Below are 27,728 nucleotides of genomic sequence, written 5' to 3'. Positions count from 1 at the left end.
TCTGGACGTCCACTTCAGCCGAGCATACCAGATACACAGCAAGGCATGAACTCTGCCTGCTAACATGGCGCTAGTGGCTGTTACCTGAGACTGGAAAACCAGCCCTGAAATATGCCATTAGGTTAAAAGTCAGTGGAACAGGCAGGGAAGCTCAGCACCGAGCACTTCCTGGTGGTCCAGAGGACCTGGGCTCGGTTCCCAGCACTCATTTTGGAAGGCACACAACCGCCTGAAGCTCCAGACCCAGAGAACTCAGTGCTCGCTTCTGGTCTGCCCTCTCCCTCACACAAATGTGGTATTTCCACATACACATAAGCAGAAAGGAACTCAGAACTATTTAGGGTGAGTGTGAAGATAATAAAGGAAAAAGAGGCATGGAGGAGGGAGAAGGGAGAGAAAAGAGAAAAAACAAAGAAGGGAAAACAAGGAGGGACAGGAGTACCATGGAGAAAGAGCTAGAGGTTAGAAAGAGTATAAGGAAAAGAAACCAGGGAAGGGTGTCCAGGAGCAAAACAGCTCAAGGACAAACGTACAGAAAACAAGAAGTAGAAACACGAGGGTGGTCTTGTTTCTAAACCAATTAGTAAAATCCACAATACTAATGAACGGAGAAGACTGGGAGAGGAGGAAACACAGGAAGTGAAAGAGAGAAGAGGGCCGACGAGAAGGCTCAGCAGGTGCAAGAGCTTGCTGCCAAGTCTGAAGAGCTGAGTTCGATTCCTGGGACCCACATGGTGGAAGGAGAAAAACAAACTCTCGCAGATAGACCTCAGATTTCAACATGGGACCCACGTGCACGTGCACACACATGCAAACAAAATAAAGCACGTGTAATTAAACATTTTCTTAAAAGAAAGAAACTGGAAAAGTCCATCTGAAGAACATTCACCAACACTGAAGAGAAATGACAAATAAAACATTTAAAAAATACACTAAAGTTAAAAAAGTACTGCTAAGATCAAAATCAAGTGCAAATAAATGGGGAAAAAAAGAGACTTAGGCATAACAAATCCAGAAGATATTGAGGCAACTTCTGCACAGAGGAGGGAAGGGCCAGATGCAGCGCCCTAGGATTCCTATTGGTGAAATGTCTGCTGCCCCTGGAAGTTTTTCTTCCTGTCCCTGCGCCCTCTGCTGGCCACCCTTAGCGCTGTCATCGGACTGGGCAGGTCCTCTCAGCCTTCTGAGGAGAGTTCCAGATATGTTCCCCTTGGGTAGCTAATGGCTCACATCACCCAAAAGCATTGGGAGTGGGGAGCGACCTCAACACTGGGATCTGCAGAATCAAATAGTCTTCATCGAAGTCAAACTACAGTCCGTGGACAGGACACATTTCTTGGCGTGATTCTCAGCATTCTTCTGCGGGGAAAGTGTGTTTACCAAGTTTCACCTGTGTGAAAGAGTTTTCTGGACTGTGGTGGGTAATCGTGTTTGCCCAAGTTCAGTTGATAAGTTATGTATGGGGTTCTCCCATGGATCGTGTGTCCACTAATCCAATCCCTACTGGATGGGACCTCCCAAAGATGTTTCCAGGAGTCTGGGTGCAATTAGACTCCTCCACCCATTCTGAGGATTAAGCCAAGGGTGTGTCCCAAGGACAACTTCAGTGTCACTGTGATGCAGGCTTTTCCAAAGGAGTTTGTCCACCTGCCTCTGCTTGTGTCATCCTGTAAAATCAAGTCAATGGTGAGGTGAGGAAGGCGGGCATCTGTGTGTGGCTGTCTTCATTTTAATATTTATTATTATGAGAATTTCACATATGAGTACCGTGTTTATACCATTTCTGCCCCAACTGCTCCCTATTCCTCCTGCTGCCCCATTCTTTCTCAGGTTTATCATCTCTCCTTCTATAATTATCATTTTAAACACACACACACACACACACACACACACACACACACACACACCACAAGTAACATACATTCACAGACTACTGACCTCTCACTGGTGTTGTGCACGTGCACATATGTTTAGGGCTGATGACTTTGGGTTGGGTATCCCATCATGGCCTTGTCCCTGAGGCAGACAAGCCTGTTTCTGTCCATTGAATGCCTATAGCTCTTTATCCAGATGTTGGACCTTGTGAAATTTCCACATCTGTGTTGACATGTCAACTGATGCTTACCTCAGGCAGGGGTCATTTAGACAGTCATTTGTTGAAATTTTGCATGTTCAGTACCCATGTCCTGGTCTACATGTTACATCTGTGTGCAGGCATCTGGGCCTCCGGCTGGAACAGTCTGCCTCCTAGGAGTACAGATGGTGCTGTACATTTATGGCTTGGGGCTGGTACCACACGCCCACTTATTCTTTAAATAGCTGTGACTCTCTGCTCACCTTGGTTCAGTGCAAGAAGCAGTTCATTTTAGAGGAGAGTCCTTATGCTTCTAGTTTTCTTGAGTGTTGTTCAAAGTTTTGGGTTTCTCCCTTAATTGCTTGTCCTGTGAGGTGAAGTTGCTCACACAATGCCTTCCTCGTTCCTCCATGACTTGTAGAGTTTCGGTCTCTATAGTGTTGGTATTGAGAATGTCTGCCTTTGCTGTATTTCCCTGACAAACTGGCTGCAGGTCACCTATGTTTTCTGAAGGAATAGGCTCTTGGTTTCATAGGTGTTCTCTCTGTGTTCTTCTGTAGTTGTGTTGGGTTCTTTTCCAAACATGGCAATGTCCTTTCTCTTCCCTTCTCCTCTGTTGTTACTATTGCTGGGAGATCACTGGTGCTTGATTTGAGATGGTTCTCTCTTCCTCCTAAGAGGTATCAGTTTGTGTAAGTTTGTAATTACTTCTCCAGTGCCATCCCTGGATTTACTGTGAAATGATGTAGTTAAAAAAATACTTCATTTTCCCTGCTTATTAAGGATTTATTTCAAGAGGTGTGTGTGTGTGTGTGTGTGTGTGTGTGTGTGTGTGTGTGCAGTGTGGTGTGTGTGGTGTGTGTGTTTGTGTACATGCACACATTTGGTCATATATGTGTCCCCTGCATGCCCACATGTATATGTGTGTGTCCGCATGTGTGTGGGTGTGCTGTGTGCATGCCTGCTTGTATTCCGTTGTAGCATGCATAGGCCTACGAAGTTCAGAAGGAAGTTGAAGTCCTCAGTTAGAGGAATTACTTTAGGGAATCTGAGGAAGTGACTTTGTGAAGTAGTTAGCAATGGCGAGCAGGCCAACTGGGACTGTAATTCTCCACACACCCATCCCCGTCCACCTTTCCCCAACCCCGTGTGAGTTTCCTTCCTCCTGGTCTGTATTGGGCATGGTGGATCCTTATCAGGCTCATTCAAGGGTGGTGACTGTTTCCCAGGAAGATCATAGCACTGCACCTTGACCCTATTCATTCTGTTTGCAACTGCTTTTGGGTTGTAGGGCCTGACAGACATGTAAATGCTGTCCTATTTATGAGGGATTTAAGCTACATTCTCTACACCGTGGACACACTGGTTTTTGTCCCTGTTTATTCTTTAATAGTGCTTTTATTCCACATCTGTCTGGAACCCCTTATCATACAAATAATCGTACATGTGTTTAATAGAAGCTCAATCCTCTATGCATGAGTCATAATTTTACGCTTTTCCAAAACTCTTATTTTAGCATTATGTACCTTACCCTCCGGCCTAAGAAACAGACCTTTAGGAATATTGAATAATTAAACTCCAAGATGAGATGGTTAGTCAAGGATATCCACTTGGAATCCATTCTTTAAAACCTTTGCAATGCTAGCTGTTATTAAGGTGTGAAGGAAAAATATCTCTGGATCGGAGTATACATTTTCAGACTATCACTTGGAACTCTATGGCCATGAGTTTGATCTTGATGTTCTGGTGTCTGTTTACAAAAACCAAAATAACTAAGAGGAAATGAACATCCCTGTTGGGAGAGAAGCCTTGTGCAATGAACTATGAAAGGCCTGGCTTTCTGTTCAGGGGTGATCATCCCTCCTCCAGCCCAGAAATCACTGGTCCACAGGGAGATCATATCAGAGGCCTTGGGTAATATTCAGGGTTCCTGAGAGAGGAAGGGTCATGGATGGTTCCAGATATTGCAAGCTCCCTTGAGCAAGAAAGTGAGCTTGCACTTTTCTTCATTGTGTGGGATGACAGCATAGACTATGCATGTCCACACAGCCGGTGAGGTTTGCACACCCACATGTCGACGTGTATCTTACCACGCTGACTTGATAGTGTGAAAGACGCACAGTGAGGCTTACTCATTCAGTTTCAGCTCATGCATTACGTTGGTAAAGCTGAGAATTTCTTCCTGCCCCTCTTTGTTCTAGAAACCCAAGCCCAGGGTCTCAGGCATGCTGGCAGACACTTCAGAGCTGAGCAGGATCCAAGCCTTTTGCCCTGGTTGGAAAGCTTTCAACAGATAAAAGGTAAATATAAAATTAGTAGCTGCCCCCTAGCCTCTCCCATGGTTGCAAAGATTTCAATAGGTTTAAAAGTGAAAGAATAAAAGTAATCTAGAAGGCGTCCTGCAGGCTGAGGAGTGGGTTAGGTCAGCCAGCGAATGCTTGCCTTAGGAGCGTGAGTCAGAGCTCAGGACCCATGGCATAGGCTTTAACCACCACACTAAGGAGGCAGAGACCGCAGATCCCTGGATCTGGTTGGCCAGCTAGTCCAGCAACTAACCTATCTTTGAAACAGAATGAGAAGCCGAAATGGATCAGAGCAGGGTCCAGCACCGGAGGGGTGACCCCTGAGGCTGTCATGTATGTGTGCATGAAAGCACACATACATATCATGTATATGAGCATCAAAACACATACACACTGTACATGCACATGACAGCACATACACATTACACAAAAGAAAAACCGTCACACACACACACACTGTGTGTTTGCTTCCTGTGTGAGCTCACTCACTTTTCAATCCTTGTGTAGCTTTTCATTGTGAACAAAGTTCGTGACAAGCAGCTGTGTCTGGCTGTGAAGCAGACTCCTGTAGGAGGTCTGTGCCTGAAGGGACTGAAGGACAGGCTGTTATGGACAGACTGGAATTCTCTAAGGTCAGAGGTTAAGGACTTTATGTTGAACTTGGTTTAACTTCTGGAACAGCTCCCCCTTGCCAAACTCTGAAGTAATGAATAAAAACTTTTCAGAAGCATCTAACTCAGCGGACGACTAGCTTCCATCAACCCTTGATCTGAGATTATCATGAGGCAGCATCTTGGGCCTACAGAACAGCTCCATCTTGTACCTGCCTCTGCCGTGCCCATCAGTGGATGTAAAGTTGCCTTCCTTTACGGTGTTCTTAGATCTGGAAGACTAGAACACTTTCCTGGAAGTGCTTCTGAGTTGGAACATGGGATCGAGGTAACCTGATTCTGTATTCTTGCACCACAGCCACTCAGAATGGCTTCAGAATAAATTATCTTATTCTCTTGAAGATGAGAGCTGCGTCTTTTACGTAGACCATCATGGCACCACAACCTGGGGCTCCAAGAAAGATCCGTTTTGAATGGAGGAATCAAGTCTGGCTGCCAGATGCCTGCTTGGAGGCACTGAGTCCGGGCCATTGGGTGTTGTTTCTTCTGTCTGGGGCTCCCCATCGTCTTTGGTTCCGATATAGCACATTGGGTTTATTATGAGCTTGCTAAGAAGGATCCTACTTCAGTAGACACCATTTCTGTCTGTTTTTGAAGCATTTGGATTTAGTATCTGGTTTGAATGTTGGCTTTGAAAGAGCTTTGGTCTAGGCGTTTGTTTTGTTTGCTGGCTTGCTTTTGGATCTCTAAAGGCATTGAGGAGGAATCTGGCTGGTAGCTGTTTTCAGTGCATTGTGCTTTGAAACTTTGAAGACATTTGGGTTTGGTTTTGTTCGTTTTGGTTTTCCTCGTCTTTATAATGTTTTAATCTACTCTCATTTGGTTTTGTCTCCTGACTTCCCTCCTCAAATGCTTGATTCTACGTTTTTATGTTGCTTGTCTTATGACCCTGCCAAGTCTCTAGCCAAGGAGTTTTAGGAACACCGGATGATAACTGAAAACTCCTTTAAGCCCAGCACTCATGAGGCAGAGGCAGGAGGACACCTAGAATTCACAGCCAGCCTGTTTTTAAAGTGCATGAAGGTAGTTAGTGCAGTTAGTACAACAGAAGTTACATTTTTGCTATGCTGAGGGTCATCATGGGCTGTTCAGACTCTAAGCTCCTAACTACAGTCCTAAGCCTATCTCCCCAGGCCGCTCCTCAGTGTGATGTGTCTTAGCTGAGGGTTGGGTCTCATCCCTGATAGAAGTCTCTGCTTCCAGGGCAGAGATCCTGGGGGAGACTCTGCAGTCTAAATGATTAAAAAAATACTCTGTTGGTTTTAATGAAGGGACAAATGAGTACAGAATGCACTTTCGCAGCCCATGCCCTTTTCTTTTGACTATTTGCTTCAAACAGATGTTGGAAAGATTCAAGTGTTTTACATTGTCTTTACAGACATGTTCGTATATCTCACTATCCAGTATAATTTGGGTAAAACAAAGTTTTTATATTCAACTTTAACTCTATGGGACAGCTACTGTTGGTGGTCAACTTGACTACATCTGGAATCGACCAAACCCCCAATGGCTAGGCACACCCGTGAGAGTTTTACTTGAACTCTCTGACGTGGGAAGATCCACTTCTAGTCCAGGTCCTTGTGATGGGAAGACACACCTCCAACCTGAGCCAAGCCTTCTGCTGCTGGAGGCTTCCAGAGAGACATGGAAGAGGGAGGCTTCCTCTGTTGCTGGCTTCCTCCAGGTTCACTAGGAAGTGCACTAACTTACCGGTATGTTTAGCCTCCTTCCTTGGGATTCCGGCATTTACTCAAGATCAGCTTCTGGATTCTTGGAATTTTCATACGTAGATAGCCATGGGAACACACACACACACACACACACACACACACACACACACACACACACACACACACACCTGTTCATTCGTTCTATAAATTCTGTTACTCAAGAGAACAGTGAATAAAATATTTACTCTGGCTAGAGACACCCAAAGATTTTGGTTAATTCTTACTATGGAAATTGCACAAAAGACATGAATGGATCCTTGCATTCTTGACATTTTATACTTCAAATACTGACGTTTCTCGCTTTAATTACTGTCTAAAAGGTTCTATAGTTCAATTCGCTGGAATTTAAAAAAAATCAATTAATCAATGCTTCAGCAGTAAAAGAGCCAACATTAGAGTAACTGAGTTGACAGTTCCATTTCTAACCTTTTATAAAAGTGAGTAAAATTCATCAACTAAAAAGAAAACAGGGATATGCGGTGGGTCCCATAAACTTTGCTCATTTTAGACATCTATATTCTTGGTTATTTAATTTTAGTAACCTATGCCCCATATAAATGTAATGTTAGATATAGAGTGTAAATATAACATGTCAGATGTGGCTTTATCAGTATTCCTCTCCTGCAGACTGCTGTCCTGCCCACTACCCAGTCCCCCTCAGTATCAGATCCTAGGAACGAGTCCTAGCTATGAGACTTTTAACATCGTCACTGTGGCCTCTGCCTGCATGGAATGTGACCCTTGGCCAAGAGGGAATCTGTGAATGAGAATTCCTGAAAAGCAGCTGTGTCTGGCCGTGAACCAGAATCCTGGAAGGAGGTATATGCCTGAGGAGACCGAAGGACAGGCTACTGTGGAGAGACTGGAAATCTGTAGGATCAGAGGTTAATGACTTTGTAATGGACAATGTTTAGCTTCTAGAACAGTTATTCCTTGTTAACTAACACCTCGTGACAATGAATAAGAACCTCTTAGAAGCTACCGAATCTGTGGAACACTAGCTTCCACCAACCCAGGATCTAAGAGTGTCATGAGGTGGCATTTTGGGATATAGGACAGCTCCATCTCATTGTACCTGCCTCTGCTGTGCCCCTCAATGCATTTCAAAGTGGCCTTGATTTATGAATGTCTTAGTTCTATAAAACTCTAAAACCTTCATCAAAGTGCTTCCAAGTCGGAACATGGAATGGGGTCACCTAAATATGTTTCCCAGGCCGAGGTCCCTTGTATGCCCCCAGGACAAAGGATCCCTTACCCTTTTGAGAGCTTTGTTTTGTGTTCCCAATGTCATGACTCAGGCTTTCCCCACAGTGTCTATCAAGGACACCCCTGAGCTGTTGGCACAGACTGCAAGGTCAATCTGACTTGGCTCCTTTGATGATAACTGACTGGAGTCACACTGTACATTCCCCGGGCCTGAGTTTTACTCTAATTAAATGCCTGGGTAAACCCAGTTTTGCCTGGAAGGTATCTGTAGAAATGAGGACAGAAGGCATGGGTCAGCAGGGAAGAGCACTGGCTGCTCTTGTAGAGGACGGGGCTCCGTTTCCAACACCCATCGCCAGGCTTACGACCATCTTTAACTTCAGTTCCTGGAAATCTCTGCCTCTCTTGGCGCCTAAGAGCACTCTATGGGTGTGGTACCCTTCCAGACACATACTCTAAAGACATCATATGCACACATTAAAGGACAACTTAAAAAACATTTGCAAACACCTGTTGTGTGCTTAAAGACTTAGTTATGTTTATTTTTCCAGAAGTGATGGTATATTATAAATGTCCCTTGGCTTTCACCAAGTCAGGATAGAAGGGGTGGGGGTGAGAGTTGGATTCACCATGGTTCAACTTTTTTATCTTGAACAAACTGCCCGTGAGGCCCCTCTGCACCTGGAGGCAAAAGGGCCAAGTACACGGGGGTCTCTGCTCCTTCTTCTGGGCTTTTGGTGGCTTCTGGTCCTGTCATGTCGGTTCTGACCCACCCAGGGCAGCAGGCATTCAGGAGGATCTTGTCCTCTCTCCTCTCCTCATTGAGTTTCCTGGCATAGATTCTGGACAGGACTGTCACCCCTATCTTGGTGACCCCATATGCACTATTGGGCCAGCCTTCTTTCGCATGGACTCCTTTCTTTGCATCCTCTATAAACTTGTTCATGAGCCCCACCAGCTCTTCCTCAGTGATGGTCTCACTTCGAAACTTCTGCTGCAGCTCCGGGCTGCAGCTTTTCAGGGCCCTGCGACTCATGCCGCTTGATACATTCACCACTCTGCCTGAAAACACATCATCATGTAGAGATGTGGACACGGGAGCAACACTTTACAAACGGTGAGACATTAGATCCCCAAGATTTCAGTTGAGACAGGGATGCACAGAAAAGGACTCAAATAGCACAGAATCTGCTGTCTCGCCATCAAGGTTTGGGTGGGTAGCGAAGCCAGATGACCATGAGGTCTGGTCCAGAGGGCATTCTGGAGAGAGGAGTCTTGAGAGAGCTACACTTAGTCAACTCTGTACCAGAGACTCACATTTCCAAAGCAGCTCACTTGTCTTTACTGGTGTGTATTTAATGAGCAGTGGTTCATATGCTATCCAGAGATTTGGGGGTGTTACAGCACTTCACGACGAAAGTCATGTGATAGCTTGTTTTGCAGAAAGGTGAAGCTTGTTGATGGGGCGCTAACATGAGCCCAGAGGAAGGAAGGTCAGATTACAGAGTCCTGTGAACCAAGCTAAAGACCTGATCTATTTCCTAAAAGATTTTTAGGAGGGGAAGGGTTCTGTAAGAGGTGTAGAAGCCCAGGAAAAAAGGCTGCTCCAGAAAGGAGGCCCCCTCAGGGTTTGCAGGAGTGCAGCTTGACAGCTGAGACCTGCTGTGAGACTGAGCTGAGGGAGGCACTTGGGTCCAACCTGGGGACTTGTGGGGACAGGCTATTGTGAGCAGTGTGATGTCAGTATGTATGTGAAGTGTATTGAGATAATTGGAATCCTAAAACCCCCTCAGGGGTGAGGAGGTGGAACCAAGGGACCTTGGAATCATACTGAAAGGTTAAAGAAGAGCTGGGTATGCAAAGATAGCGACAATGGCTACAAAAGATCAGACCCCAAGGAGCAGAGCCACACCTCCAAGTGGCAGAGAGGCAGGTGCAGAGAGGGAGAGGAGCTGGGCCAGACTCACCTTGGGGTTTTATTATAGGGAGTAGCTCCTTGCAGACATCTTGGGTACCAAAAAAGTTGGTTTTCATTGTCACCTCTGCTTGAATGTGGAAGGGGGTGGGGTCAACAACTTTCAGAGGGAAAGAGAACAGAGTTAGCTGGGCGGACAGTTCCAGAGCATTAGAAATCCACTTCCAAGTACTTCTGTGTTTAGTTGCAGCACTGCCCCATTGTGTATCTGACAATGTTCTATTGTTTTTGAAACACACCACCACTGGGGGAGGCTGAGTGAAGGTTGTGTATCAGGATCGTAATGTAACACTTTTCCCCCTGTCTCTCCCCTCAATCTCTTGTTTATTTACTAGATATAATTCCACTTAAGTATTGCTAAGCCCAATTACTCAACAACCGCTTGAGGGGAACCTGGAAATGATGGCGACCATTAAGGCTCTGCTTTCCTGGAGGCCTGCAGCCGCTACCCTGCCGCGTTTCTCCTAGGGGATCTGTTTCAGAGTCCTACATCATAGTACTTCTGATCCTAGTAATGCTCCCCAGAGAGGCACAGTCCACTCTGGTCCCAGGCTTTGGGCAAGTCACCACACCCTGTGGCTTACCTTTGAAGGCGATGCCCGCATTGTTGACCAGCACGTTCAGTCCTCCGTACTCCTGAAGCAGAAAGTCACGCAGCGCGCGGATGCTCTGCGGGTTGTCGATGTCCAGCTGGTGGAAGCGTGGGCTCAGGCCCTCGGTCTGCAGCTGCTTCACCGCCTCGTGGCCCCGTGACTCGTCCCGCGCCGTGAGGACCACGTCCCCCAAGAATTTACGACAGAGATCACGTACGATCGCGAATCCGATTCCTTTGTTAGCACCAGTCACCAGTGCCACGGGTCTGTCGGAAGACATGGCTGCGTGTGCGTAGAAAGGCCGTCGGAGACCAAAGAACCTGGGGTAAACTCTGCAGCTGGGAGGCAGCGGGACAGCTTTTCTAGTCCGGTTTTCCAGGGGGCCAGGATTTGGAATGGAACCAGCATGCACGCCCAGTCCAAGCCCCTCCCCCATGGGCGTGGCTCGGCGGGAGACTGGTTGTGTGGTCTCTTGTCAAATTGATGTATATCTTGGAAGTGGCTCACCTTCCCAGAACTCCGGCTGTTTTTATCAAAGTTTACCATGAAAAGAAAGGTGTCAGATGGTCTGTTATCTCTGAGTATGTAGGCCGGTGATGGTGGTTAAAAACCAGCCAGGAAAATGGCAAGGTCATAAGATTGACATCTCAGGCTTTTTCCCAGGGAGTTTTGAAGCCAGCAGCCAGGAAGACTGCAGGAGAAGGCTGGTGGGAGGGTGCACAGCTGTCTGACGGTAATCATGCATTCAGCTTGCCCATTCAACACGGTCTTCTTCAGCGTTTCCATAAGTTTTTCATTGTATTCCCATATTTTCAAATTGTACCTGTGTACATATTCTTTTTTTTTTTTTTTAAAGATTTGTTTACCGCATTCTACATGCATGCATGCCTGCAGGCCAGAAGAGGGCACCAGATCCCACTACAGATGGCTGTGAGCCACCATGTGGTTGCTGGGAATTGAACTCAGGACCTCTGGAAGAGCAGTCACTGCCCTTAAACTCTGAGCCATCTCTCCAGCCCCCTGTGTACATATTCTTTATGGTGTTTTAAAAAAACTAATGCTTTTGAACCTGAATTGTTGGAGGAGCTGACAGAAAATGACAAGGAATTGAAATTCATGTTGAATTTCACATTAGGATTCTAACACAACTTTATTGCTTGATCCTTGGGCAGGAAACGATCTTTGCTAGTGTGGGGTGTCCCTTTGGATACTTCTAAGAGCTTTGCTCAATCCCAGGAGGTCAAGCAAGTGCCCCTCCATCTCACTGATGTCTTACAGAGAACCCTTGAGATTTTAAAGCCCCATGGGTAATGGAGCCAGATGCTATTTCTAAAACAGGGAAGAGAAGTGTATACACGGAGTTAAAGATCTCTGTGTAAGAACCGTCAGTTCTCTCCATCCTTCCCTTCCCCAACTTCTCTTAGCATGCTTTCTTTTCCTTTGTTCTTTTGTTTCTCTCCTTTCCGCTCCAGTTTGGGAAAGCCCTGAGCAGCTTTTGGGAGCACAGAGTGCTGTGTGCTCTTGGGCTGGGGTGAGGCTTGGCCTGGCTCTTCTATCCCGCTGCTGTCCAGGAGATGGCAGGGCTGGGCTTTGCTCCAATAGGGATCTCTCTCCTTCCTACCCTGAGTTCTGACATCCCTGAGGAGACCTGAGTCTCATTCCTCTTTGCAATACCAGTGTGCAGGACAGGGCCTGACACACAGTTTGTATTTAATACATACTTACTGACGGATATATTATAGAGAGTGTGTGGAAAAAAGAGTTTGGATGATGGTTGAAGAATCCTCCCTCGGGAGACGGCCAGCAGCCACTTCCTAGCCTTTCTGGTAGGGCTTGCACAGGGAGTGTATTTGCAGGATAGGTTAGTGGGTAGGACTCCTTTGGAGAGAAGAGAAAAATTCATTTGTCACCTGGTTCTGACACACCCTTAGGGTATGCAATGAAGGAGACACAGAATCTAAGCCTGTCTTGTCACACCAGACTCTCCATGGCATGGCATCTTGGGAATTTTGGTGCTGCCTTGTTAGCCCACAGGATGCTGGGAGAAGAGTCTAGACAGGCCTTGCTGTGTCTTCTGTGCTTGAGGTCATTCCTTGCCTCCCCCCCCCCAACCCCGTGTGTGTGTGTGTGTGTGTGTGTGTGTGTGTGTGTGTGTGTGTGTGTCTGTGTCTGTGTCTGTGTCTGTGTCTTTGTGTGTCTGCCTGTCTGTCTGTCTCTGGACAGGTGTCTCGACACCTCTAAAGATCCTCGAATCCTCTCCCTCAGCAGCTATCCCCGGTCATCACCTCCTTGCTAGGGGTAGGGCTTCTGTCTCTGGATGGCATATTCTCACACATGATCTGTCCTCTGAGGTCTCTTGGTTGATTTTTAGTTCAGATGTCCTAGGTAGAGGTGAGGGTGGACATTAACCTTATCTGCTGTGATGGTATCAGGACCCCTCTGTCCCTGTGTACTCACCAGTTTTGTTTCATTAGATTTAGAGACTCAACATTCCATACACATACGTGTGCAATCATTATTTCATCTTGAAGAACTTCCTTGATTAATACGTAATGCTCTTGATCTCCTCTGACTCGTTTGGGCTGAAGTCTAGGTTATTTGATGAAAAGATATCTATGTCGCCCTGTTCTCTGCCTCCAGTTACTGGTGGATCCTTTGATTCCCTGCTCTGTCTTTACCGGTGATGTGTGCTTCTTGGAGTCAATGCATACTTATGCCTTGTGGGTTTTGCCTGTTTTATTTTTCTAACCTATCATTCGGCCTGCATCCTTTACAGATGAGCTGACGCAGTTACATTAGGGCTGTTGCTGAGTGATGCTCCCCAGCTCCTAGACTTTTGTCTGTGGGGTGGATCATTGTTTGCTCTTCATCTTTATCTTTCCCCTCATTAGTTTCAGGAGCTTCCTGTGCTGGACATGATGTGTTCTTTATCCTTCCAGCTATGTGTCTCAGGAAGTCTGTTCTTTCCCATGCTCTCCTGCTGGAGATTACTTTGCTTTCTCCTTGAACCCTTTTAAGCTTCTTCCACAGCAGTGTCTCAACTACAGTTAGTGCTTGTGTAGTATGCCATGGAGAGATTCTTTTCTTTTCATTTCTTTTTTTTCAAAGAATGAAAACACTGTGTATTTTATAAACCTGTTGTGTCTTCTCAAAACTACTCCTTCCACCAGCACCATGCAGAAAACAAAATCCTGCTTTCCTGTGAGTTTTCACACTGTAGACAAACTCTTACCAGCCTGTAACTGCTCACAGCCAGGGTGCTGGTCCCTGCTGCTGCATCAAAGCACAGGCAACTGAACTCTGGAGAAATGGGTCAGAGGTTAAGGCTGCTCTTCCAGAGGACCAGTGTCCATGCGCAGCATCTCCATGGTGGCTCACAACTGCCTTTTAAGCCCAGCCATAGGGCTTTTACATCCTTTTCTAGCCCCCATGATGCACAGGGTGCATACGTACAACACACGTGCAAACACACACATTAAGAATACAACCTTTTAAAAATAATTCTGGGCTTTTTATATTGTCTTAGAGACAAGGTTTGTGTAGCCTCAACCTTAGGCAGCCCAAGATGACCTTGAACTCCTGATCCTCCTGTTTCCACCACCCAGGCAAATTACAGGTTTACACCGTGACTGGCAGGATTAAATGCTGACACACTCTACAAAGTACTCCAGAAGACTAGTTCAGGCTGGCCTCAAAGTCTGAGCTGTCCTCCTGCCTCAGCTGAGTAGTACTGAGATCACAGACGTGAGGCACCACCTTGAAAGAGTGAAAAGACTTTCTCCCCGTGTGAAAACAGATTCAGATCATCAGTCGTGTGAATCTAAATAAATCAACGATGGACAAGGAAAGTCGAGGTATCATTTCCCATCTCTGTGAAAAGCTGAACTCTGGAAGTAGCCCAGGCTGGCCGTAAACTCCCTAGTTTCTTTCTCTCTCTGGAGGGCTTAGACATCAAGCCTGACTGGATTCTTTTTTTCTTTTTGAGCCAAGGTTTCACTAAGTCACCCTAGACTGGCCTTGAACTGTCGAGATTCTAACCTGGGCCTCCCAACTAGCTGGGATGATAGCTTACCCACTCACCTCTGCGGTTAGTTTGTATGTGACAGGAAGAAGGCTCCCTCCTGTACTTTTGTTTTGCTGAGATGACAGCTCAGGGCCCACCTTGATCTCACTCCCTGCAGGGTGACCAGTTCTGCCTTGTGAAAGCCTGTTTGCCCCTACGTCCAAGCGCCTGCCTGGCCTTACCACCCTGCATGGCTCCCACTTTCAAAGTGGAGCTTGGGCCCTTGAGTCCAAGGCTGCCTGGCACTGGGGAGCTGCTGTTGTTGGCCCGACGTTAGGCTCAAGTTCTTTCTCAGTTCTCTGGCTACCCAGGGGGCTGCCGCCTGAACAGCATCCTGGATGTTGTGCAGGTCCCACTGGGTTCTCAGAAGGGCATTGTCCTGCCTGAAGAAGCCATCCCGAGTGCACCGGACAGGGGTGGTCTTCAGCTCCAGGCCGATTTCATGCACCAGCCTCCTCGGCTGCTGCTCTCTGTCATGCATACACTGCACCCTCAAAAGAAAGTCGGGAGGTGCAAAGTGCAGGAATCGGTTGCCAGCGATGAGCATTGGGGACTTGTTCATGGGCCGGATCACGCCTTACACAGCCCTCTCGTAGGCATCCTGGGACTTCAGGTTCAGGTTGGAGTACATCACTAGGGCTTTTTGGTGCGAGCCTTGGATCATACCCAGGATCTGGTCCAGCCACTCTGTGGTCTTCTCTATCAACTGCCCATCTTCACAGAAGTTGTCTGTAGCTTTGCCCAGGAGGCCTTGAACCGTGTAATCCTTGGTGAGGTGAGCATCATGCATGTCAGTGAGGAGACTGCGTCCATGTCCCACTGCGAGAACAAGCACACCAGAAACCTGGACATCCAAGCGATGCCCCACACCGATCTTCAGGTTTCTGAACGCTGGAACACATACAAGTCTGTGGGTGGTGAGGGAGGGCACACTGGTGGCTGTGAGAGTCAACCTCTTCTCTTCACTGCCTTCCACGGGGCCTAGTGAGAAGCGAACACGCTGTTCGGGTGCAGAAGGCTGCTGTGCACTAAGACCGTTAAGCAGTTGCAACTCTACGGTCTGACACACATGCAGCCATTTCAACCCCGAAGGTTTATAGACAGCGAAGAGCCCCTGCAGTCGACCTGGGTCAGAAGAACCCATGGCTGGAACTCTGCAGTACTGCATCGTCCAGCGAGAGATTCTTCTCTGATGGTGTCTACTGGGTTCTCGATGACTCTTCTGTTTGGAAATGTATCTAGATTTGGGAAATCTTACGGTGTAATTTCACTGACCAGATTCTGTATGATTTCAGTGTCCACCCCAGCTCCTTTTTGAATAGAGAGGTTTGAGGTTTTGCTTGCATTCCAGAGAGGTCTAGGGTGTGGTATTTTAATCACTATTCCTCACTGGTGTTGGGGGACAAAGCTCCGCTGACCTTGTCACCTAGTCTTCCGTCTCTACAGTCTTTCTTCTGCTTCTGGACGTCCACTTCAGCCGAGCATACCAGATACACAGCAAGGCGTGAACTCTGCCTGCTAACATGGCGCTAGTGGCTGTTACCTGAGACTGGAAAACCAGCCCTGAAATATGCCATGAGGTTAAAAGTCAGTGGAACAGGCAGGGAAGCTCAGCACCGAGCACTTCCTGGTGGTCCAGAGGACCTGGGCTCGGTTCCCAGCACTCATTTTGGAAGGCACACAACCGCCTGAAGCTCCAGACCCAGAGAACTCAGTGCTCGCTTCTGGTCTGCCCTCTCCCTCACACAAATGTGGTATTTCAACATACACATAAGCAGAAAGGAACTCAGAACTATTTAGGGTGAGTGTGAAGATAATAAAGGAAAAAGAGGCATGGAGGAGGGAGAAGGGAGAGAAAAGAGAAAAAACAAAGAAGGGAAAACAAGGAGGGACAGGAGTACCATGGAGAAAGAGCTAGAGGTTAGAAAGAGTATAAGGAAAAGAAACCAGGGAAAGGTGTCCAGGAGCAAAACAGCTCAAGGACAAACGTACAGAAAACAAGAAGTAGAAACACGAGGGTGGTCTTGTTTCTAAACCAATTAGTAAAATCCACAATACTAATGAACGGAGAAGACTGGGAGAGGAGGAAACACAGGAAGTGAAAGAGAGAAGAGGGCCGACGAGAAGGCTCAGCAGGTGCAAGAGCTTGCTGCCAAGTCTGAAGAGCTGAGTTCGATTCCTGGGACCCACATGGTGGAAGGAGAAAAACAAACTCTCGCAGGTAGACCTCAGATTTCAACATGGGACCCACGTGCACGTGCACACACATGCAAACAAAATAAAGCACGTGTAATTAAACATTTTCTTAAAAGAAAGAAACTGGAAAAGTCCATCTGAAGAACATTCACCAACACTGAAGAGAAATGACAAATAAAACATTTAAAAAATACACTAAAGTTAAAAAAGTACTGCTAAGATCAAAATCAAGTGCAAATAAATGGGGAAAAAAAGAGACTTAGGCATAACAAATCCAGAAGATATTGAGGCAACTTCTGCACGGAGGAGGGAAGGGCCAGATGCAGCGCCCTAGGATTCCTATTGGTGAAAAGTCTGCTGCCCCTGGAAGTTTTTCTTCCTGTTCCTGCGCCCTCTGCTGGCCACCCTTAGCGCTGTCATCGGACTGGGCAGGTCCTCTCAGCCTTCTGAGGAGAGTTCCAGATATGTTCCCCTTGGGTAGCTAATGGCTCACATCACCCAAAAGTATTGGGAGTGGGGAGCGACCTCAGCACTGGGATCTGCAGAATCAAATAGTCTTCATCAAAGTCAAACTACAGTCCGTGGACAGGACACATTTCTTGGCGTGATTCTCAGCATTCTTCTGCGGGGAAAGTGTGTTTATCAAGTTTCACCTGTGTGAAAGAGTTTTCTGGACTCTGGTGGGTAATCGTGTTTGCCCAAGTTCAGTTGATAAGTTATGTATGGGGTTCTCCTATGCATAGTGTGTCCACTAATCAAATCCCTACTGGATGGGACCTCCCAAAGATGTTTCCAGGAGTCTGGGTGCAATTAGACTCCTCCACCCATTCTGAGGATTAAGCCAAGGGTGTGTCCCAAGGACAACTTCAGTGTCACTGTGATGCAGGCTTTTCTTTTTTTTTTTTTTGGTTCTTTTTTTCGGAGCTGGGGATCGAACCCAGGGCCTTGCGCTTCCTAGGTAAGCGCTCTACCACTGAGCTAAATCCCCAGCCCCAATGCAGGCTTTTCCAAAGGAGTTTGTCCACCTGCCTCTGCTTGTGTCATCCTGTAAAATCAAGTCAATGGTGAGGTGAGGAAGGCGGGCATCTGTGTGTGGCTGTCTTCATTTTAATATTTATTATTATGAGAATTTCACATATGAGTACCGTGTTTATACCATTTCTGCCCCAACTGCTCCCTATTCCTCCTGCTGCCCCATTCTTTCTCAGGTTTTTCATCTCTCCTTCTATAATTATCATTTTACACACACACACACACACACACACACACACACATACACACACACACACACACACACCACACAAGTAACATACATTCACAGACTACTGACCTCTCACTGGTGTTGTGCACCTGCACATATGTTTAGGGCTGATGACTTTGGGTTGGGTATCCCATCATGGCCTTGTCCCTGAGGCAGACAAGCCTGTTTCTGTCCATTGAATGCCTGTAGCTCTTTATCCAGATGTTGGACCTTGTGAAATTTCTACATCTGTGTTGACATGTCAACTGATGCTTACCTCAGGCAGGGGTCATTTAGACAGTCATTTGTTGAGATTTTGCATGTTCAGTACCCATGTCCTGGTCTACATGTTACATCTGTGTGCAGGCATCTGGGCCTCCGGCTGGAACAGTCTGCCTCCTAGGAGTACAGATGGTGCTGTACATTTATGGCTTGGGGCTGGTACCACACGCCCACTTATTCTTTGAATAGCTGTGACTCTCTGCTCACCTTGGTTCAGTGAAAGAAGCAGTTCATTTTAGAGGAGAGTCCTTATGCTTCTCAGTTTTCTTGAGTGTTGTTCAAAGTTTTGGGTTTCTCCCTTAGTTGCTTGTCCTGTGAGGTGAAGTTGCTCACACAATGCCTTCCTCGTTCCTCCATGACTTGTAGAGCTGTGGTCTCTATAGTGTTGGTATTGAGAATGTCTGCCTTTGCTGTATTTCCCTGACAAACTGGCTGCAGGTCACCTATGTTTTCTGAAGGAATAGGCTCTTGGTTTCATAGGTGTTCTCTCTGTGTTCTCCTGTAGTTGTGTTGGGGTCTTTTCCAAACATGGCAATGTCCTTTCTCTTCCCTTCTCCTCTGTTGTTACTATTGCTGGGAGATCACTGGTGCTTGATTTGAGATGGTTCTCTCTTCCTCCTAAGAGGTATCAGTTTGTGTAAGTTTGTAATTACTTCTCCAGTGCCATCCCTGGATTTACTGTGAAATGATGTAGTTAAAAAAATACTTCATTTTCCCTGCTTATTAAGGATTTATTTCAAGATGTGTGTGTGTGTGTGGTGTGGTGTGTGTGGTGTGTGTGTTTGTGTACATGCACACATGTGGTCATATATGTGTCCCCTGCATGCCCACATGTATATGTGTGTGTCCGCATGTGTATAGGTGTGCTGTGTGCCTGCCTGCTTGTATTCCGTTGTAGCATGCATAGCTCTACGAAGTTCAGAAGGAAGTTGAAGTCCTCAGTTAGAGGAATTACTTTAGGGAATCTGAGGAAGTGACTTTGTGAAGTAGTTAGCAATGGCGAGCAGGCCAACTGGGACTGTAATTCTCCACCCCCATCCCCCTCCACCTTTCCCCAAACCCCGTGTGAGTTTCCTTCCTCCTGGTCTGTATTGGGCATGGTGGATCCTTATCAGGCTCATTCAAGGGTGGTGACTGTTTCCCAGGAAGATCATAGCACTGCACCTTGACCCTATTCATTCTGTTTGCAACTGCTTTTGGGTTGTAGGGCCTGACAGACATGTAAATGCTGTCCTATTTATGAGGGATTTAAGCTACATTCTCTACACCGTGGACACACTGGTTTTTGTCCCTGTTTATTCTTTAATAGTGCCTTTATTCCACATCTGTCTGGAACCCCTTATCATACAAATAATCGTACATGTGTTTAATAGAAGCTCAATCCTCTATGCATGAGTCATAATTTTACGCTTTTCCAAAACTCTTATTTTAGCATTATGTACCTTACCCTCCGGCCTAAGAAACAGACCTTTAGGAATATTGAATAATTAAACTCCAAGATGAGATGGTTAGTCAAGGATATCCACTTGGAATCCATTCTTTAAAACCTTTGCAATGCTAGCTGTTATTAAGGTGTGAAGGAAAAATATCTCTGGATCGGAGTATACATTTTCAGACTATCACTTGGAACTCTATGGCCATGAGTTTGATCTTGATGTTCTGGTGTCTGTTTACAAAAACCAAAATAACTAAGAGGAAATGAACATCCCTGTTGGGAGAGAAGCCTTGTGCAATGAACTATGAAAGGCCTGGCTTTCTGTTCAGGGGTGATCATCCCTCCTCCAGCCCAGAAATCACTGGTCCACAGGGAGATCATATCAGAGGCCTTGAGTAATATTCAGGGTTCCTGAGAGAGGAAGGGTCATGGATGGTTCCAGATATTGCAAGCTCCCTTGAGCAAGAAAGTGAGCTTGCACTTTTCTTCATTGTGTGGGATGACAGCATAGACTATGCATGTCCACACAGCCGGTGAGGTTTGCACACCCACATGTCGACGTGTATCTTACCACGCTGACTTGATAGTCAGTGTGAAAGACGCACAGTGAGGCTTACTCATTCAGTTTCAGCTCATGTATTACGTTGGTAAAGCTGAGAATTTCTTCCTGCCCCTCTTTGTTCTAGAAACCCAAGCCCGGGGCCTCCGGCATGCTGGCAGACACGTCAGAGCTGAGCAGGATCCAAGCCTTTTGCCCTGGTTGGAAAGCTTTCAACAGATAAAAGGTAAATATAAAATTAGTAGCTGCCTCCTAGCCTCTCCCATGGTTGCAAAGATTTCAATAGGTTTAAAAGTGAAAGAATAAAAGTAATCTAGAAGGCGTCCTGCAGGCTGAGGAGTGGGTTAGGTCAGCCAGCGAACTGCTTGCCTTAGGAGCGTGAGTCAGAGCCCAGGACCCATGGCATAGGCTTTAACCCCCACACTAAGGAGGCAGAGACCGCAGATCCCTGGATCTGGTTGGCCAGCTAGTCCAGCAACTAACCTATCTTTGAAACAGAATGAGAAGCCGAAATGGATCAGAGCAGGGTCCAGCACCGGAGGGGTGACCCCTGAGGCTGTCATGTATGTCAAAACACATACACACTGTACATGCACATGACAGCACATACACATTACACAAAAGAAAAACCGTCACACACACACACACACTATGTGTTTGCTTCCTGTGTGAGCTCACTTACTTTCCAATCCTTGTGTGGCTTTTCATTGTGAACAAAGTTCGTGACAAGCAGCTGTGTCTGGCTGTGAAGCAGACTCCTGTAGGAGGTCTGTGCCTGAAGGGACTGAAGGACAGGCTGCTATGGACAGACTGGAATTCTCTAAGGTCAGAGGTTAAGGACTTTATGTTGAACTTGGTTTAACTTCTGGAACAGCTCCCCCTTGCCAAACTCTGAAGTAATGAATAAAAACTTTTCAGAAGCATCTAACTCAGCGGACGACTAGCTTCCATCAACCCTTGATCTGAGATTATCATGAGGCAGCATCTTGGGCCTACAGAACAGCTCCATCTTGTACCTGCCTCTGCCGTGCCCATCAGTGGATGTAAAGTTGCCTTCCTTTACGGTGTTCTTAGATCTGGAAGACTAGAACACTTTCCTGGAAGTGCTTCTGAGTTGGAACACGGGATCGAGGTAACCTGATTCTGTATTCTTGCACCACAGCCACTCAGAATGGCTTCAGAATAAATTATCTTATTCTCTTGAAGATGAGAGCTGCGTCTTTTACGTAGACCATCATGGCACCACAACCTGGGGCTCCAAGAAAGATCCGTTTTGAATGGAGGAATCAAGTCTGGCTGCCAGATGCCTGCTTGGAGGCACTGAGTCCGGGCCATTGGGTGTTGTTTCTTCTGTCTGGGGCTCCCCATCGTCTTTGGTTCCGATATAGCACATTGGGTTTATTATGAGCTTGCTAAGAAGGATCCTACTTCAGTAGACACCATTTCTGTCTGTTTTTGAAGCATTTGGATTTAGTATCTGGTTTGAATGTTGGCTTTGAAAGAGCTTTGGTCTAGGCGTTTGTTTTGTTTGCTGGCTTGCTTTTGGATCTCTAAAGGCATTGAGGAGGAATCTGGCTGGTAGCTGTTTTCAGTGCATTGTGCTTTGAAACTTTGAAGACATTTGGGTTTGGTTTTGTTCGTTTTGGTTTTCCTCGTCTTTATAATGTTTTAATCTACTCTCATTTGGTTTTGTCTCCTGACTTCCCTCCTCAAATGCTTGATTCTACGTTTTTATGTTGCTTGTCTTATGACCCTGCCAAGTCTCTAGCCAAGGAGTTTTAGGAACACCGGATGATAACTGAAAACTCCTTTAAGCCCAGCACTCATGAGGCAGAGGCAGGAGGACACCTAGAATTCACAGCCAGCCTGTTTTTAAAGTGCATGAAGGTAGTTAGTGCAGTTAGTACAACAGAAGTTACATTTTTGCTATGCTGAGGGTCATCACGGGCTGTTCAGACTCTAAGCTCCTAACTACAGTCCTAAGCCTATCTCCCCAGGCCACTCCTCAGTGTGATGTGTCTTAGCTGAGGGTTGGGTCTCATCCCTGATAGAAGTCTCTGCTTCCAGGGCAGAGATCCTGGGGGAGACTCTGCAGTCTAAATGATTAACAAAACACTCTGTTGGTTTTAATGAAGGGACAAATGAGTACAGAATGCACTTTCGCAGCCCATGCCCTTTTCTTTTGACTATTTGCTTCAAACAGATGTTGGAAAGATTCAAGTGTTTTACATTGTCTTTACAGACATGTTCGTATATCTCACTATCCAGTATAATTTGGGTAAAACAAAGTTTTTAAATTCAACTTTAACTCTATGGGACAGCTACTGTTGGTGGTCAACTTGACTACATCTGGAATCGACCAAACCCCCAATGGCTAGGCACACCCGTGAGAGTTTTACTTGAACTCTCTGACGTGGGAAGATCCACTTCTAGTCCAGGTCCTTGTGATGGGAAGACACACCTCCAACCTGAGCCAAGCCTTCTGCTGCTGGAGGCTTCCAGAGAGACATGGAAGAGGGAGGCTTCCTCTGTTGCTGGCTTCCTCCAGGTTCACTAGGAAGTGCACTAACTTACCGGTATGTTTAGCCTCCTTCCTTGGGATTCCGGCATTTACTCAAGATCAGCTTCTGGATTCTTGGAATTTTTATACATAGATAGCCATGGGAACACACACACACACACACACACACACACACACACACACACATACACACACATACACACACACACACACACACACACATACACACACATACACACACACACACATGTTCATTCGTTCTATAAATTCTGTTACTCAAGAGAACAGTGAATAAAATATTTACTCTGGCTAGAGACACCCAAAGATTTTGGTTAATTCTTACTATGGAAATTGCACAAAAGACATGAATGGATCCTTGCATTCTTGACATTTTATACTTCAAATACTGACGTTTCTCGCTTTAATTACTGTCTAAAATGTTCTATAGTTCAATTCGCTGGAATTTAAAAAAAATCACTTAATCAATGCTTCAGCAGTAAAAGAGCCAACATTAGAGTAACTGAGTTGACAGTTCCACTTCTTTTTTTTTTTTTTTTTTTTTGGTTCTTTTTTTCAGAGCTGGGGACCGAATGCAGGGCCTTGCGCTTCCTAGGTAAGCGCTCTACCACTGAGCTAAATCCCCAGCCCCGACAGTTCCATTTCTAACCTTTTAAAAAAGTGAGTAAAATTCATCAACTAAAAAGAAAACAGAGATATGCGGTGGGTCCCATAAACTTTGCTCATTTTAGACTCTATATTCTTGGTTATTTAATTTTACTAACCTATGCCCCACATAAACGTAATGTTAGATATAGAGTGTAAATATAACATGTCAGATGTGGCTTTATCAGTATTCCTCTCCTGCAGACTGCTGTCCTGCCCACTACCCAGCCCCCCTCAGTATCAGATCCTAGGAACGAGTCCTAGCTATGAGACTTTTAACATTGTCACTGTGGCCTCTGCCTGCACGGAATGTGACCCTTGGCCAAGAGGGAATCTGTGAATGAGAATTCCTGAAAAGCAGCTGTGTCTGGCCGTGAACCAGAATCCTGGAAGGAGGTATATGCCTGAGGAGACCAAAGGTCAGGCTACTTTGGAGAGACTGGAAATCTGTAGGATCAGAGGTTAATGACTTTGTAATGGACAATGTTTAGCTTCTAGAACAGTTATTCCTTGTTAACTAACACCTCGTGACAACGAATAAGAACCTCTTAGAAGCTACCGAATCTGTGGAACACTAGCTTCCACCAACCCAGGATCTAAGAGTGTCATGAGGTGGCATTTTGGGATATAGGACAGGTCCATCTCATTGTACCTGCCTCTGTGGCGCCCCTCAATGCATTTCAAAGTGGCCTTGATTTATGAATGTCTTAGTTCTGTAAAACTCTAAAACCTTCATCAAAGTGCTTCCAAGTCAGAACATGGAATGGGGTCACCTAAATATGTTTCCCAGGCCGTGGTCCCTTGAATGCCCCCAGGACAAAGGATCTCTTACCCTTTGAGAGCTTTGTTTTGTGTCCCCACTGTCATGACTCAGGCTTTCCCCACAGTGTCTATCAAGGACACCCCTGAGCTGTTGGCACAGACTGCAAGGTCAATCTGACTTGGCTCCTTTGATGATAACTGACTGGAGTCACACTGTACCTTCCCCTGGCCTGAGTTTTACTCCAATTAAATGCCTGGGTAAACCCAGTTTTGCCTGGAAGGTATCTGTAGAAATGAGGACAGAAGGCATGGGTCAGCAGGGAAGAGCAGTGGCTGCTCTTGTAGAGGACAGGGCTCCGTTTCCAACACCCATCGCCAGGCTTACGACCATCTTTAACTTCAGTTCCTGGAAATCTCTGCCTCTCTTGGCGCCTAAGAGCACTCTATGGGTGTGGTACCCTTCCAGACACATACTCTAAAGACATCATATGCACACATTAAAGGACAACTTAAAAAACATTTGCAAACACCTGTTATGTGCTTAAAGACTTAGTTATGTTTATTTTTCCAGAAGTGATGGTATATTATAAATGTCCCTTGGCTTTCACCAAGTCAGGATAGAAGGGGTGGGGGTGAGAGTTGGATTCACCATGGTTCAACTTTTTTATCTTGAACAAACTGCCCGTGAGGCCCCTCTGCACCTGGAGGCAAAAGGGCCAAGTACACGGGGGTCTCTGCTCCTTCTTCTGGGCTTTTGGTGGCTTTTGGTCCTGCCATGTCGGTTCTGACCCACCCAGGGCAGCAGGCATTCAGGAGGATCTTGTCCTCTCTCCTCTCCTCAGTGAGTTTCCTGGCATAGATTCTGGACAGGACTGTCACCCCTATCTTGGTGACCCCATATGCACTATTGGGCCAGCCTTCTTTCGCATGGACTCCTTTCTTTGCATCCTCTACAAACTTGTTCATGAGCCCCACCAGCTCTTCCTCAGTGATGGTCTCACTTCGAAACTTCTGCTGCAGCTCCGGGCTGCAGCTTTTCAGGGCCCTGAGACTCACGCTGCTTGATACATTCACCACTCTGCCTGAAAACACATCATCATGTAGAGATGCGGACACAGGAGCAACACTTTACAAACGGTGAGACATTAGATCCCCAAGATTTCAGTTGAGACAGGGATGCACAGAAAAGGACTCAAATAGCACAGAATCTGCTGTCTCGCCGTCAAGGTTTGGGTGGGTAGCGAAGCCAGATGACCATGAGGTCTGGTCCAGAGGGCATTCTGGAGAGAGGAGTCCTGAGAGAGCTACATTTAGTCACCTCTGTACCAGAGATTCACATTTCCAAAGCAGCTCACTTGTCTTTACTGGTGTGTATTTAATGAGCAGTGGTTCATATGCTATCCAGAGATTTGGGGGTGTTACAGCACTTTACGACGAAAGTCATGTGATAGCTTGTTTTGCAGAAAGGTGAAGCTTGTTGATGGGGCGCTAACATGAGCCCAGAGGAAGGAAGGTCAGATTACAGAGTCCTGTGAACCAAGCTAAAGACCTGATCTACTTCCTAAAAGATTTTTAGGAGGGGAAGGGTTCTGTAAGAGGTGTAGAAGCCCAGGAAAAAAGGCTGCTGCAGAAAGGAGGCCCCCTCAGGGTTTGCAGGAGTGCAGCTTGACAGCTGAGACCTGCTGTGAGACTGAGCTGAGGGAGGCACTTGGGTCCAACCTGGGGACTTGTGGGGACAGGCTATTGTGAGCAGTGTGATGTCAGTATGTATGTGAAGTGTATTGAGATAATTGGAATCCTAAAACCCCCTCAGGGGTGAGGAGGTGGAACCAAGGGACCTTGGAATCATACTGAAAGGTTAAAGAAGAGCTGGGTATGCAAAGATAGCGACAATGGCTACAAAAGATCAGACCCCAAGGAGCAGAGCCACACCTCCAAGTGGCAGAGAGGCAGGTGCAGAGAGGGAGAGGAGCTGGGCCAGACTCACCTTGGGGTTTTATTATAGGGAGTAGCTCCTTGCAGACATCTTGGGTACCAAAAAAGTTGGTTTTCATTGTCACCTCTGCTTGAATGTGGAAGGGGGTGGGGTCAACAACTTTCAGAGGGAAAGAGAACAGAGTTAGCTGGGCAGACAGTTCCAGAGCACTAGAAATCCACTTCCAAGTACTTCTGTGTTTAGTTGCAGCACTGCCCCATTGTGTATCTGACAATGTTCTATTGTTTTTGAAACACACCACCACTGGGGGAGGCTGAGTGAAGGTTGTGTATCAGGATCGTAATGTAACACTTTTCCCCCTGTCTCTCCCCTCAATCTCTTGTTTATTTACTAGATATAATTCCACTTAAGTATTGCTAAGCCCAATTACTCAACAACCGCTTGAGGGGAACCTGGAAATGATGGCGACCATTAAGGCTCTGCTTTCCTGGAGGCCTGCAGCCGCTACCCTGCCGCGTTTCTCCTAGGGGATCTGTTTCAGAGTCCTACATCATAGTACTTCTGATCCTAGTAATGCTCCCCAGAGAGGCACAGTCCACTCTGGTCCCAGGCTTTGGGCAAGTCACCACACCCTGTGGCTTACCTTTGAAGGCGATGCCCGCATTGTTGACCAGCACGTTCAGTCCTCCGTACTCCTGAAGCAGAAAGTCACGCAGCGCGCGGATGCTCTGCGGGTTGTCGATGTCCAGCTGGTGGAAGCGTGGGCTCAGGCCCTCGGTCTGCAGCTGCTTCACCGCCTCGTGGCCCCGTGACTCGTCCCGCGCCGTGAGGACCACGTCCCCCAAGAATTTACGACAGAGATCACGTACGATCGCGAATCCGATTCCTTTGTTAGCACCAGTCACCAGTGCCACGGGTCTGTCGGAAGACATGGCTGCGTGTGCGTAGAAAGGCCGTCGGAGACCAAAGAACCTGGGGTAAACTCTGCAGCTGGGAGGCAGCGGGACAGCTTTTCTAGTCCGGTTTTCCAGGGGGCCAGGATTTGGAATGGAACCAGCACGCACGCGCAGTCCAAGCCCCTCCCTCATGGGCGTGGCTTGCCGGGGACTGGTTGTGTTGTCTCTGGTCAAATTGATGTATATCTTGGAAGTGGCTCACCTTCCCAGGACTGTGGCTGTTTTTATCAAAGTTTAGCATGAAAAGTAAGTTGTCAGATTGTCTGTTATTTCTGAGTATGTAGGCCGGTGATGGTGGTTAAAAACCAGCCAGGAAAATGTCAAGGTCATAAGATTGACATCTCAGGCTTTTTCCTAGGGAGTTTTGAAGCCAGCAGCCAGGAAGACTGCAGGAGAAGGCTGGTGGGAGGGTGCTCAGCTGTCGGACCGGTAATCATGCATTTAGCTTGCCCATGCGACACGGTCTTCTTCAGTGTTTGTATAAATTTTGCACCATTTTCCCCAACTTGCAAATTGGAACTCTTTCTGGTGTTTAAAAAAATAAAGCTTTCACTTAAGTCGTA

The 27,728-nt window shown here is 46.6% G+C and overlaps 2 protein-coding genes, 2 long non-coding RNA genes and 1 pseudogene across 10 annotated transcripts; 2 read left to right on the top strand and 3 right to left on the bottom strand.

Annotated features, from left to right (window-relative positions):
* Positions 1 to 1,559: 1,559 nt before the first annotated feature.
* LOC148002541 (uncharacterized) lies at positions 1,560 to 27,728 on the top strand. Of its 5 annotated transcripts, none has more exons than XR_015633332.1 (6): positions 1,560 to 1,691; positions 4,276 to 4,374; positions 5,103 to 5,401; positions 7,744 to 7,969; positions 20,455 to 20,553; positions 21,246 to 21,532. It is a non-coding gene; the product is annotated as an uncharacterized LOC148002541 (long non-coding RNA). The 5 variants fall into 5 exon arrangements; XR_015633333.1 differs by lacking the exon at positions 1,560 to 1,691 and adding an exon at positions 4,083 to 4,126; XR_015633335.1 differs by lacking the exons at positions 1,560 to 1,691; positions 20,455 to 20,553; positions 21,246 to 21,532 and adding an exon at positions 4,071 to 4,126 and having other exon boundaries at positions 5,103 to 5,399; positions 7,406 to 7,938.
* Positions 8,501 to 10,949, bottom strand: Cbr1l1 (carbonyl reductase 1 like 1). Of its 2 annotated transcripts, none has more exons than NM_001409216.2 (3): positions 10,544 to 10,925; positions 9,952 to 10,059; positions 8,501 to 9,046 (listed from the first exon to the last, which is right to left on the bottom strand). In NM_001409216.2, the coding sequence occupies exons 1-3, from the start codon at positions 10,830 to 10,832 to the stop codon at positions 8,610 to 8,612; spliced, it is 834 nt and encodes a 277-aa protein (NP_001396145.1). In that variant the 5' UTR covers positions 10,833 to 10,925; the 3' UTR covers positions 8,501 to 8,609. The 2 variants fall into 2 exon arrangements, with proteins under 2 accessions (NP_001396145.1, XP_087431406.1); XM_087575280.1 differs by lacking the exon at positions 8,501 to 9,046 and adding an exon at positions 9,310 to 9,452 and having other exon boundaries at positions 10,544 to 10,949.
* Positions 8,954 to 10,679, top strand: LOC148002542 (uncharacterized). Its single transcript, XR_015633337.1, has 2 exons — positions 8,954 to 9,101; positions 10,295 to 10,679. It is a non-coding gene; the product is annotated as an uncharacterized LOC148002542 (long non-coding RNA).
* Positions 14,536 to 15,790, bottom strand: Trub2-ps1 (TruB pseudouridine synthase family member 2, pseudogene 1; annotated as a pseudogene).
* Cbr1 (carbonyl reductase 1) lies at positions 24,810 to 27,258 on the bottom strand. Of its 2 annotated transcripts, none has more exons than NM_019170.3 (3): positions 26,853 to 27,234; positions 26,261 to 26,368; positions 24,810 to 25,355 (listed from the first exon to the last, which is right to left on the bottom strand). In NM_019170.3, the coding sequence occupies exons 1-3, from the start codon at positions 27,139 to 27,141 to the stop codon at positions 24,919 to 24,921; spliced, it is 834 nt and encodes a 277-aa protein (NP_062043.2). In that variant the 5' UTR covers positions 27,142 to 27,234; the 3' UTR covers positions 24,810 to 24,918. The 2 variants fall into 2 exon arrangements, with proteins under 2 accessions (NP_062043.2, XP_087432095.1); XM_087575969.1 differs by lacking the exon at positions 24,810 to 25,355 and adding an exon at positions 25,617 to 25,761 and having other exon boundaries at positions 26,853 to 27,258.

The sequence above is a fragment of the Rattus norvegicus genome, chromosome 11 (genome assembly GCF_021556685.1).
Source record: "Rattus norvegicus strain SHRSP/BbbUtx chromosome 11, alternate assembly SHRSP_T2T, whole genome shotgun sequence".
NCBI classification, from domain to species: domain Eukaryota; kingdom Metazoa; phylum Chordata; class Mammalia; order Rodentia; family Muridae; genus Rattus; species Rattus norvegicus.
This window is presented reverse-complemented; position numbering and strand designations above follow the sequence as displayed.